The sequence below is a fragment of the Choloepus didactylus genome, chromosome 4, assembly GCF_015220235.1.
Source record: "Choloepus didactylus isolate mChoDid1 chromosome 4, mChoDid1.pri, whole genome shotgun sequence".
Lineage (NCBI taxonomy): Eukaryota > Metazoa > Chordata > Mammalia > Pilosa > Megalonychidae > Choloepus > Choloepus didactylus.
The window spans coordinates 148,259,063-148,271,962 of NC_051310.1; the positions used below are offsets into that span (position 1 = coordinate 148,259,063).

At 37.3% G+C, this 12,900-nt stretch overlaps 1 protein-coding gene across 27 annotated transcripts in view; it reads left to right on the plus strand.

Moving 5' to 3' along the window:
- RYR3 (ryanodine receptor 3) overlaps positions 1-12,900 on the plus strand; it is a 514,330-nt gene that overhangs the window by 244,062 nt on the left and 257,368 nt on the right. For all 27 annotated transcript variants that reach the window (XR_005216490.1, XM_037834372.1, XM_037834393.1 and 24 more), the window contains one exon: positions 6,603-6,724. Coding sequence is in view for 26 of the 27 variants with exons in the window: in XM_037834372.1 (XP_037690300.1) it covers positions 6,603-6,724 (122 nt within the window). In the remaining variant the exon portion in view is untranslated. The remainder of the gene's footprint in view (positions 1-6,602; positions 6,725-12,900) is intronic.

Genomic DNA, 12,900 nt, shown 5'->3' on the forward strand with positions numbered 1-12,900 from the left:
ACAGCCCAATTATAAAATGGGCAAAAGATATGAAAAGACAGTTCTCTGAAGAGGAAATACAAATGGCCAAGAAACACATGAAAAAATGTTCAGCTTCACTAGCTATTAGAGAGATGCAAATTAAGACCACAATGAGATACCATCTTACACCGGTTAGAATGGCTGCCATTAAACAAACAGGAAACTACAAATGCTGGAGGGGATGTGGAGAAATTGGAACTCTTATTCACTGTTGGTGGGACTGTATAATGGTTCAGCCACTCTGGAAGTCAGTCTGGCAGTTCCTTAGAAAACTAGATATAGAGTTACCATTCGATCCAGCGATTGCACTTCTCGGTATATACCCGGAAGATCGGAAAGCAGTGACACGAACAGATATCTGCACGCCAATGGTCATAGCAGCATTATTCACAATTGCCAAGAGATGGAAACAACCCAAATGTCCTTCAACAGATGAGTGGATAAATAAAATGTGGTATATACACACGATGGAATACTACGCGTCAGTAAGAAGGAACGATCTCGTGAAACATATGACAACATGGATGAACCTTGAAGACATAATGCTGAGTGAAATAAGCCAGGCACAAAAAGAGAAATATTATATGCTACCACTAATGTGAACTTTCAAAAATGTAAAACAAATGGTTTATAATGTAGAATGTAGGGGAACTAGCAGTAGAGAGTAATTAAGGAAGGGGGAACAATAATCCAAGAAGAACAGATAAGCTTTTTAATGTTCTGAGGATGCCCAGAAATGACTATGGTCTGTTAATTTCTGATGGATATAGTAGGAACAAGTTCACAGAAAGGTTGCTGTATTATGTAACTTTCTTGGGGTAAAGTAGGAACATGTTGGAAGTTAAGCAGTTATCTTAGGTTAGTTGTCTTTTTCTTACTCCCTTGTTATGGTCTCTTTGAAATGTTCTTTTATTGTATGTTTGTTTTCTTTTTAACTTTTTTTTTCATACAGTTGATTTAAAAAAGAAGGGAAAGTTAAAAAAAAAAAAAAAAAAAAAAAAAGAAAAACAAGGAAAAAAAATGATGTAGTGCCCCCTTGAGGAGCCTGTGGAGAATGCAGGGGTATTCGCCTACCCCACCTCCATGGTTGCTAACATGACCACAGACATAGGGGACTGGTGGTTTGATGGGTTGAGCCCTCTACCATAAGTTTTACCCTTGGGAAGACGGTTGCTGCAAAGGAGAGGCTAGGCCTCCCTATATTTGTGCCTAAGAGTCTCCTCCTGAATGCCTCTTTGTTGCTCAGATGTGGCCCTCTCTCTCTAGCTAAGCCAACTTGAAAGGTGAAATCACTGCCCTCCCCCCTACGTGGGATCAGACACCCAGGGGACTGAATCTCCCTGGCAACGTGGAATATGACTCCCGGGGAGGAATGTAGACCCGGCATCGTGGGACGGAGAACATCTTCTTGACCAAAAGGGGGATGTGAAAGGAAATGAAATAAGCTTCAGTGGCAGAGAGATTCCAAAACGAGCCGAGAGGTCACTCTGGTGGGCACTCTTACGCACACTTTAGACAACCCTTTTTAGGTTCTAAAGAATTGGGGTAGCTGGTGGTGGATACCTGAAACTATCAAACTACAACCCAGAACCCATGAATCTCGAAGACAGATGTATAAAAATGTAGCTTATGAGGGGTGACAAGGGGATTGGGAAAGCCATAAGGACCACACTCCACTTTGTCTAGTTTATGGATGGATGAGTAGAAAAATAGGGGAAGGAAACAAACAGACAAAGGTACCCAGTGTTCTTTTTTACTTCAATTGCTCTTTTTCACTCTAATTATTATTCTTGTTATTTTTGTGTGTGTGCTAATGAAGGTGTCAGGGATTGATTTAGGTGATGAATGTACAACTATGTAATGGTACTGTAAACAATCGAAAGTACGATTTGTTTTGTATGACTGCGTGGTATGTGAATATATCTCAATAAAATGATTAAAAAAAAAAAGTAATGTGTATGAGAAAGATAAAATTCCATAAATGTTTATGATCAACACTTTTAAACTAAGAATAAAAAGTATCTGCCTTAATTTAATAGAGGATATTTAAAGAAAAATATCTACAGCAATGTACATTGGTGAAATATTTAAAGCTTCTTCACAGAGATAGAGAACAGCACAAATTGAACATTGTTCCAGAAGATAGCCTTGAGAATAGCAAGACAATTTTGAAGGACAAAATTGGAGGACTTATACTACAAAATATAAAATAGTACTATTTTAATACAATGAGAGACATATAGATAAATGGCACAGAATAAAGGGTCCAGAAACAGACCCACATATAGTCACCTAATTTTTAACAAATAGTGCCAGTAGGCAAAGAATGACCTTTCCAATAAATGGTGCTGGGTCACTTGGATTCTCATGGGGAAGAAAAAAACAATCCTTTTAAGCCTTACTTTATATCTGTAAAAATAAATACCAGGTTGATTAAATATCTAGATATGAAAAGTAAAATAAATCTTTTCAAGCATAGCATTTGTCATGGCTGGGAATAGATGGACTACTTAAACAGAACAATCAAACATAATATCTTCATTGTCATTTGACCTAGCATTTTCATTCCTAGGTATATATCCAACAGAAAAGGAGCATACAGATGCATTAGAATCCATGTGCATAAATATTCATAGCAGCTTTTATTTCATAATAGCCAAAAACTGAATGCTAGCTAAAGGCTCTTTGATAATAGAATGTATAAGTGAATTGTGGTATGTTGTTACAGTGAAATGTTATACAGCAATGAAAATAATGACTACTACATACAATAACATGGATGAATATCACAATGTTAAAGAAGCTTTACATAATGCATCCATCTGTATGAAGTTAAAAATAGGTAAAACTATTTGTAGAAGTCTGGAGAATGGTTACCTTTGGTAGATGTGTATTGAAAGGGATTAGAAAGAGGCTTCTGGAAGGCTGGGTAATTTTCTCTGGATCTGGGTGGCAATTGCAAAGATATAAGCATTTGTAAAAGAAAGTATTAAGCTTTTTGAGATTTTTGCTTTATTATATGTATGCAATACTTCATTTAAACAATTGAAAAAAGATAAGGACTGATAAGGGAATTTATTAAAGTTTTAACAAGTACTGTATTTATGTATCCCCAGTGTTTAATACAGTGCCTGACATAGTCAGTGACCAAATAATGTTCAATAAACAAATTACCATGAACATATTCATCAAATTTCAGAATATTATACAACACAATTTATATCTTGAAAGGGTGATAGTTTTAGAGCAAGCAAAAAGGAAATATTGCTTCATAGAGTGAACCAAAAGCTTACGAAATTTGTTGACTCAAAAGTTGACTCAAACTGATAATATATACAGATTTAAGAAAAGTTAGAAAGTAATAGGCTGTATCCACAATGGTTATTACAGAGAAGTAGGAGGCTTATAGGGCAGCTCTACAGAGCTTGCCATAAATAATATAATGCATAGCAGTCCATCTCCATGGTATCAACTTGATAGGACATTGAATTCAGTGGTCTATTGGTTTGAGCCACAACATGTTCCTTACAGCCTTGATGTAGAGGGTATATGAAATCATTGTTTAAAAAGTCTCTTTAGAAATCAGTCCCGTCGCTTACACTGATGTGATATCTTTAAGGACTGCACATATGCCTTTTTTCAAGTAAGACAAATGCCAAGGAAATTATAGTGCCTGGATCAGCATCAAACGGCACCAGAAGGCATTTGGACAACCATAACTTCTCAGAGGAGAAGGAAGTAGTCAAATTTTTGTGTAGTAACCTATCTCTAGACCCTCCCACCCGAAGTAATTTCATGTAATACCCACTATCTTGAAAGTACCTGCATATAGAAACTTCATCTTGGCACGTTCTTGTAACTTCACTTGGTCTTCTGAACACATGTAATCTGCCCCTGAGAGCTGGGCTGGACATAGGCAAAGCCTTGAGAAACATACTTTTACTTCAAAACCAGCAAAAACGTCTATATACTTGAAAATGAAGAGCTCTTATTAATTTGTGTATTGAAGTAAGAAATATTTGAGTACAACAGGGAATAAGCTCCAGCCTCAAGAAGCTTACGGCTGGTTGAAGGGGGGAGACAAACATATCAATAAGCATCATACAATATTTCGGACCCTACGCTGTGTTAGAGGGGGCCCAGAATTCCTAGAGAAGTTCAGAAGATGAAGGGTGTATGTAGCATTTGAAGAGAGCCTTGAAGGTGGGAGGAATTTTGACAGGTGGCAGAGAAAGGTTTTATGTGAAGACAACACAGTAGGAACAGAGATAAAAAGGCAAGAAAACAGGAATAGTCCCATTTTTTTCTATTGGATATCAAGGAAGGTAACAGGATATTTTTGAATGCTACAATAAGAAATTTAATCCATACCAGAGCTTTTGGAGACTTTTTAGGAGGGTAGTCATGGCAACAAAATCTTGCTCCAAGAAGGTCTGACTATACCATGTAAGTTGGGAAGGTGGGGGCAACTGATCATTGGGACACTGCTTAAGAGGCCTTTGTGTTATTCTAAGTCACAGGGCCTGGCTCACTAAGGTAATAATGGTATTAAAGGAGAGTAGAATCTGTGGCTCTGGGCTCTGACCTGGGACGGGCCACTCTGAGAATCCTGTCTGTTGGGAGAGATCCAGTTGGTTTCATTGACTGATTGGGCCTTTCCTGCCTTCCTCTTATAGGACTATCAGAATGTGTGTGAATTTCGGGAGGTACTTTCAGAAACTCTCTCTAAATGGTGTTATAATGCTCCAAACAGGATTGTACTGCTCCGGCAGGTTGAATTCCCTCTCTAAAAATACAAAGTATGTCCAAATCTTTGTGAAGGGTTTTATGAAACAAGCACAGCAGGAACTTAGAAAACCTGATGGAAAACAAACACAACAAAAAACCCAGTGAATGGTAACTTACCTTAAAGGAAGCACCCCCTTTTCCCGTCCCATCGTAGACTTCTCCACACTGTTGAGCTGCCTTGAGCTTGGAGCATGGGATGCCTCCCAGAGAAAAAAAAAAAAAAAAAAAACAAAAGAAAACCTTAGGAACTGGGCTGTGGAGATCAATAGGACTCATAATAACAAAGTTTTGATAGCTGCTTTTCCCCAGTTCACATTACTTTCTTGTTTTTTTGGTGGTTTGAATGTGTTGTCTGAATGAGCAAAACCTAAGAATTTTGGTCTTCAGGGACCAGAAATCTGGGACGCAAACCTGGTAGCATTGTATTGCCAAACGTAAATGCAGCATTGTTAACCAGTTGCTAGAAAGTTCTGACAAAGTAATCTTTTGTAACAGTTGATGAATTAAAAGTAAAGTTATTCTTCTCTCACTCTTAATCTGCAGTGTGTAAATGGGATGCAAAATCATTTTTCAAATGTAACCTTTGCAAGCCAATATTCTACTTCTGTGTGCATTCAATATATCAGGACGTGCTATCAGAAGAATGGAAAATAAGGAAGAAATTTCACATGGAAAGGAAATGAGGTTTTTTTTTTTTGGTGTTAAAAAATGAATGCAACCAAAGGTCCTTATTCTGAAGATATTTTTGGAGTAACATGTTCCATTGTCACTGAGAGACCTACTCTTAAGACCTACAAATATTCTCCCTTCAACACATGCCAGGGAATTTGAATAAGTACCAGGTTCAAAGCATCCCAGTTATTATCTCTACATACTTGACTCTTTGAAGGGAAAAAAGCTGCTGACCATCATGCCAAATCTAGCCCCACCTGAAAGTTGTATCCTGATGTCCTTGGGAATTGATTAAGTATATTTAGCTTCCAAATGACTGATCTGTGTGAGGTCAGTAATAGACTTTTTTTTTTTTTTTTAAATAAATTTGTTGAACACCTAATATATTCTTGGAACCATGCTAACTGGTTTAGATGGAAATAATCTAATCCTCCAAACCTCCCTTTAAGATAAGTCCATTAGGAGATGATAAAGGTAAGGCAAAGAGGGGTAAATCACTGTCACACAGCTGCAAAGTGGCATGATAGTTATAGTCAGAAACAAGGTTGGCTGAAACCAGAGCCCATGCTCTCAAACCCCCTCTCTATCCTCCATGAGAAATAAACTACCATCCTGAGCTGCTTTCCCAGTTTTACAATTAACTAACCCGATGTAGCTGTCCTTTAGTGGAGAAATCCAAGCCTGAGCCTAGTAGAAGGTTTTGCTTTAAATCATCTTTCTTCTTCAACTGATCTCTGGAGGAGAAACATCTGACCAGAGTGATTTTTCTCATCTCTGAGGGTAAGATTTTGTGTTCATTTTAACAGAAAAGTCTATTATAAAGTATGTTTTCACCATTTCAAATTGGCCACCTAGGCCCAAGGAATTTATTGTAGCTCTTACCACTGTGGTATATGAAATCTCATTTTCATCAAAGCTCCGTATCTCAGGAATGATTCATGTGTCAGTAAAGGGGCACTGGGGCAAAGTAACTCTGTTGATGTTGTTTTCAAAATGGCCCCAGAGGAACATGGTTGGGGGATCGGAGTAAGAGGGATGAGGGAAATAGTGCAGGAGACATTGGCTGCCTCGCTGTCGGGAAATGTGTAACCTGGACCTGGCGTCCGTTGCCCTGTGGGTAGGTCATCCTCCACCAGGAAGGCCACATGGACGATGGACTAACGCTGCAGAGATGCCAGCGCGAGGAGTCCCAGGCTGCTCGCATCATCCGGAACACAACGGCCTTATTCAGCCAGTTTGTCAGGTAAGTTAGCTCCTTCCTTTCTCTACCTGTCAGCTTCTCTGTGGCCTTCCAGCCCTCATCCCCCCTTTATAATACTGTAAGTGTGTTCAGGAACAATCAAAGAGCAGCAAAGAGTTTTACAGAGAGAGCTTGGGACTGAAACATAATTCCTGTATTTGTAACCTTGTACTGACTTCGCTTTGTTCCTCCGAATGTCCATGTCCCATTGATTATTCAGGTTGGTGTGATGAATACCTACAGTCTTCCCAGGAAAGTTAAGTGAAAAGAAGTGGAGCGACTGAGTTTCCTTTTGCATCACTGTGCAAGGAGGGGAGAAGAGGAGAGAAACCGAGCCACTGCCTCTGTACTATTTTAAAAGGGCTTCTACTTCATTCAGAAGCGTTGCTATGGCTCCTATCTAAGTAGATTTGCATTGGAAGCCTTGGGTTATCCAACTGTGGCTGAGCCTTAAAAGGAAAGAATATCTGAGCTCCCTGCTTGGAGCGTAATCCCTCCAGCCTGAGCAGAACTGTGTGGCTCGTGCTCACCAATTACCACGAGGAACAGGTTCTCTTGTAAACAGTACCGTGTTCCAAGTCATTCTTCTCTTGTAGGAAAATACCTCTAAAGCCAAGAGGATTTAATTGCATGTGTGACTGCATGACATGAGAAGATTTTTTTTTCATGTCCTTTTCTTGCTGTTGAAACACTGATCCACGAGATATTTATTAATTGGGATATAGGTTAAGCTGCTGTTTCAGTTCAGGATAAACTTTTTCTCTTTTAATACACAGGATAAAGTAGGCAGGTGGTTTAGGGAAAATAGTCTGCCCTGCTACGGGCGCTCAGGTTCCTTCTTTCTTATTGCTTTGTCATCTCCTACATCAGTGGTTCTTAAAGTGATTCCCTGGACCAGTACATCACCACCAGGGAACTTTTTAAAAATGCACGTTCTCGGGTTTCACCCATACCTACTGAATTGGACATCCTGGGAATATGGAACAAGTATTGTTTCAGTAAGCCCTCCAAGTGATTCTGATACATGCTAAAACTTAGTAACCACTGTTCTAGAATAGATAGCTGTCTTAACTGTGGCCATGTGTTAAAATCATCTGGGAAGCTTTTTAAAAAACATCCTATTGCCCAGGTTACATCTCAAACAAATTACATCAGAATTTCTGGGGTGGGATTCAGATACCAGCATTTTATTGAAGCTCCCCAGGTGATTCTAATGTTTAGCCACAGTTTAGAATCACCGGCCTGGTCTGTTTTCTTCATCCACATGTTCAAAAGTAGCTTACTAGCAGTATGTCTGAGGTCTGTCCTGCAAGAAAGGGAAGAAAGAAAATGGTGAACAAACAAGCGCTTTTCTAAAGGATATGATCCAGAAGTGACATAGTTCACTTTCTCTTGCATCACATCTGCTAAAACTTAGTCACATGGCCACACTGAGCTGCAGGGAGGCTGAGAAATATAATCTGTGTGTTCCAGTTTGCTAATGCTGCCAGAATGCAAAATACCAGGAATAGATTGGCTTTTATAAAGGGGGTTTATTTAGTTACAAAGTTATAGTCTTAAGGCCATAAAGGGTCCAAGGTAAGGGGGTATCTTCACTGAAGGATGGCCAATGGCATCCGGAAAACCTCTGTTAGCTGGGAATGTTCTTGCTCCCAGGTTGTGTTTCAAAATGGCATTCTCCAAGGTGTTGCTCTTGGGGTGTTTTGTCTTCTCTTAGCTGCAGCTGCTTTTCAAAATGTCACTCTCAGTTGTTCTTGGGGCATTTGTCCTCTCTTAGCTTCTCCGGCACGAAAGTCTGCTTTCAATGGCTGTCTTCAAACTGTCTTTCATCTGCAGCTCCTTTCTCAGCTCCTGTGCATTCTTCAGAGTGTCCCTCTTGGCTGTAGCAAGAGTCTAGGCCTGTGTGGCTCTTTTTAAAGTACTGCAGTGATCCAATCAACACCCACCCCCAAATGGGTGGGGTAACACCTCCATGGAAATTATCCAATCAATTGTTTCACTCACAGTTGATTGAGTCACATCTCCATAGAAACATTCAACAAAGGATTCCAGTCTAACTAACACTAAATGCATCTGCCCACACAAGATTGCATCAAAGATAATAGCATTTTGGGGGATGTAGTATGTTCAAACTGGCACACTCTGGCTGGTGGGCTGTGTACCCAGTACAATTCAGAGGGTTCTGTTGCTAAATCAGAGAAGGGGAGAGTGGATAATAGAGGCATCCTGACATAGGATGAAACTGAAACCTGCAAGTCAGTGACCCCTTCTCTACTTTTGGAGTAGCCACTGATTTCCTGTGATCCCTGAGCAAAATATTTCTTCCTTTCTGTGCCTCATCCAGAACCTGCCTCCCTTCTTTATATATTCTAGATACAAATCACTTATCGGATATATGTTTTGCAAATATTTTCTCCCAGGTGATGAAAATTTACACCTATGTTTTTTTCCTAACTTTTTTATAGTTTTAGGTATTACATTTAGGTCTTTGATCCATCTTGAATTAACTTTTGTATATGTATGAGGTAGAGGCTACTGACTTTTAAGAAAGGTGTAAGGACAGAGTTTGAGAGATTTGGGGGCCAGATAAATAAAACCCTCTGGTATAGGGTGATGGTTCTGGTACTAGACCAGACTGCATGAAAACTCACGTTTGCATGCAGCCATCTTTTTCTACCTACATTAGACCATTCATTCTGATAGTCTTTCTATAAAGAAACAGCCTACATAATGGGAGAAAATATTTGCACAGCATATATCTGATAAGGGATTTGTATCTAGAATGCATAAACAAATCTTGCACCTCAACAATAAAAAGACACCCTAATTAAAAAAAAGTGGGGAAAGATCTGAACGGACATTTCTTCAAAGAAGACATACAAATGTCCAATACACACATGAAAAGATGTTCAACGTCATTAGCCATCAGGAAAATGCAAATCAAAACCACTTCGCAACCAATAGGATGGCTATAATTTTAAAAAGTTTGTAACAGTGTTGATGAGAATGTGGAAAAATTGAAACCCTCATACACTGCTTATAGGGATGTAAAATGGTGTAGCCACTTGGAAGTTCTTCAAAAGATTAAACATAGAGTTACCATATGACCCAGTAATTCCACTTCTAGAAATATAATAGAAGTTACCTAGGACTGGAGTGGTTGTTAATGGGTATGGTGCCTTAAGGGGGAGGTGATGACAAAGTTCTAAAATTGAGGTTATCATTGCACAACTCTGTGAGTATGCTAAGAACCACTGAATTGTACCTTTTAAATGGGTGAATTGTATAATACGTGAATTTTATCGCAATAAAGTATTATTTTTTTTAAATTGAGTTACATGCCTTACAATGGGGAAATTATTTGTTAAACAGATTTATTGAGGTATAATTCACATATCATAAAATTCATCCTTTTCAGTGTGTGATTCAATGATATTTACAGATCTGTACAACCATCACCACAATTCAGGTTTAGATCATTTCCATCACCCCCAAAAAGGTTTTATGCCCATTGCAATTTACTCTGGTTGCCACCACCAGGCGATACCTGGGCTACTACTAATCTGTCTGTCTCAATAGATTTGCCTTTTCTGAATATTTCATGTAAATTAAATCACATAATAAATGAAATTTTAAGTTTGGCTTTTTCACTTTCCATTGTTTTTGAGGCTCATCCATATTTTGGCACATACTAATATTCTGTCCCTTTTTGTGCGAAGAGTGTCCTTTCTTTGTATGTGTGTACACACGCGCGCGCACACACCGCATTTTGTTCATATGCTCATAAATTGATGAACACTTGAGTTGTTTCCATTTCCATTTTGAATAATGCTGCTATAAAAGTATAAATGTCTTTTGACATATATTTTCATTTCTCTTGAGTGTATACTTAGAGGTAGAATTGCTGAGTTGTATGTAAATCTATGTTTAACTTTTTAAGAAACTGAAAAATTGTTTTCTAAAGTGGATGTATCATTTTACATTCCCCTCAGAAATGTATGAGAATTCAAGTTTCTCCCCTTCCATGACTACTTTTGTTATTGTTGGACTTTTTTATTATAGCCATTCTAATGGATATGAAGTGGTATCTCATGGTTTAAATTTGCATTTTTGAAATGATTATTGGTGTTCAGAACCTTTTCATGTGCTTATGAACCATTTGTATATTTTCTCTGATAAACTGTTGTCAAGTCTTTTGTCCATTTTTTTATTGGGTTGTCTTCTGATTGAAGTTTGAGAATTCTTTGTATCTTCTAGTTACAAGTCCTTTATCAAAGTTATGATTTGCAAATATTTTCTCCTAGTCTTTGGCTTTCTGATTTTCTTAATGGTGTCTTTTGAAGCACAAAAGGTTTTTTTTTTTATTTTGATGAAACCCAATTAACATTATTTTTGTTATATGTTGTCCTTTTGGTGTCATATCTAAGTATTCTTTGCCTAAACCCAAGTCACAGGATTCTCTCCCATGCTTTCTTCTAAAAGTTTTTAGTATTTCAGCTCTTACATTTAGATCTATGGTTAATTTCTAATTGGCTTTTGTGTTTTTATTGATTGAGAATAGGGTATTAAGGCCTCTATTATTGTTGAATTGTCTATTTTCACTCAGTTATGAAGGGTTTTGCTTCACATATTGTAGTGCTCTGGGGTACATGTATGTTTGTAATAGTTATACCTTCCTTATTAATTCCTATATAATTTTATAATTTATAATTATATATATATAATTTATAATTATAAAATGTTCTTTATTCTCTATGAACATTTTTTGTCTTAAAAGTCTTTTATAGTCATTCCAGATGCTTTATGTGTAGACTATGGTGAGTTTGCATGGTATATCTTTTTCAGTCCTTTTATTTTCAACCTATTTGCATCTTTGAATCTAAAGTATATCTTTTTTAGATAGCATATATTGAATATGTTTTGTTTTTTATCTAGTCTGACAATCTCTCCCTATTGATTGGAGTTTAATCTATTTGCATTTAATGTGGTATTCATACGGTTGGGTTTATGTTCACTATTTTGCTACTTGTTTTCTGTGTCTTATGTCCTTTTTGTTCTTCTATTCCTCCTTTACTTACTACCTTCTTTTGTGTTAGATATTTTCTAGTGTACCGTTTTAATTCTTTTGCTGTTGTTGTTTTCCCCTACTTTTTAGAGTTATTTTCTTAGTGATTGCCCTAGGGAACTCAGTAAGTATTTAACTTGAAATGATCTACTTCAAATTAATACTGACTTAACAAGTAAAATAAAGCAACTTTGTGCCAATATTGTTCCATTCCCTCCCTCCTCCTTGATGTTAACATTATCATATATTTTATGTTATGTTTATAATTACTGTTTTATGCAATTTCCTTTTGAATCAGTTGCAAGAACAAAAGACAAATACATATACATGCTGTCTTTTATATTTACCAACATAATTTCCTTTACCAGTGCTCTTTATTTCTTCATGAGGATTCAAGCTACTGTCTGGTGTCATTTTCTTCCAGCCTGAGGGACTTCATTTAGTAGTTTTTGGAAGGCAAGCCAGCTAGTAACAAATTCTCTTCTCTTCTTTCTGGGAATGTCTTTAGTACCCCTTCATTTTTGAAGGATAGTTTTGCTGAATATAGAATTCTTGGTTGGCAGTTATTATTCTATGATCTCTAATGTTTTTTATGAAAATTCAGCTATTAATCTTATTGTGGTTCCCTTGTACATGACAAGTTGTTTTTTGTCTTTTAACAGTTTGACTATGATAGATCTAGATTTGACTCACTTTGTGTTTTTCCTACTTGGAATTTGTTGAGCTTCTTGAATGTGTATATTAATATATTTAATCAAATTTGGGATATTTTCAGCCATTTTTCCTTCAAATAATTTTGTTGTCCTTTTTCTCTCTTCTCTCCTCTGAGGACTCTCACTATATGTATATTGGCCTGATTCACAATGTCCTACAGGTCTGGGTCTCTGTTTTTCTTTATTCATTTTTTCTTTCTATTTTTCACATTGGATTGTTACTGTTGATCTATCTTCAAGTGCACACATTTTTGATTCTACCAAGTCAGTTCTTCTGTTGCATCCCTCTAGTGAATTTTTCATTATAGTCATTGTATTTTTAAACTCCAGAATTTCCATTAGGTTCTTTAATTTCTTTATTGATACTCTCTATTTGATAAGTCATTGTTGTAATACTTTCC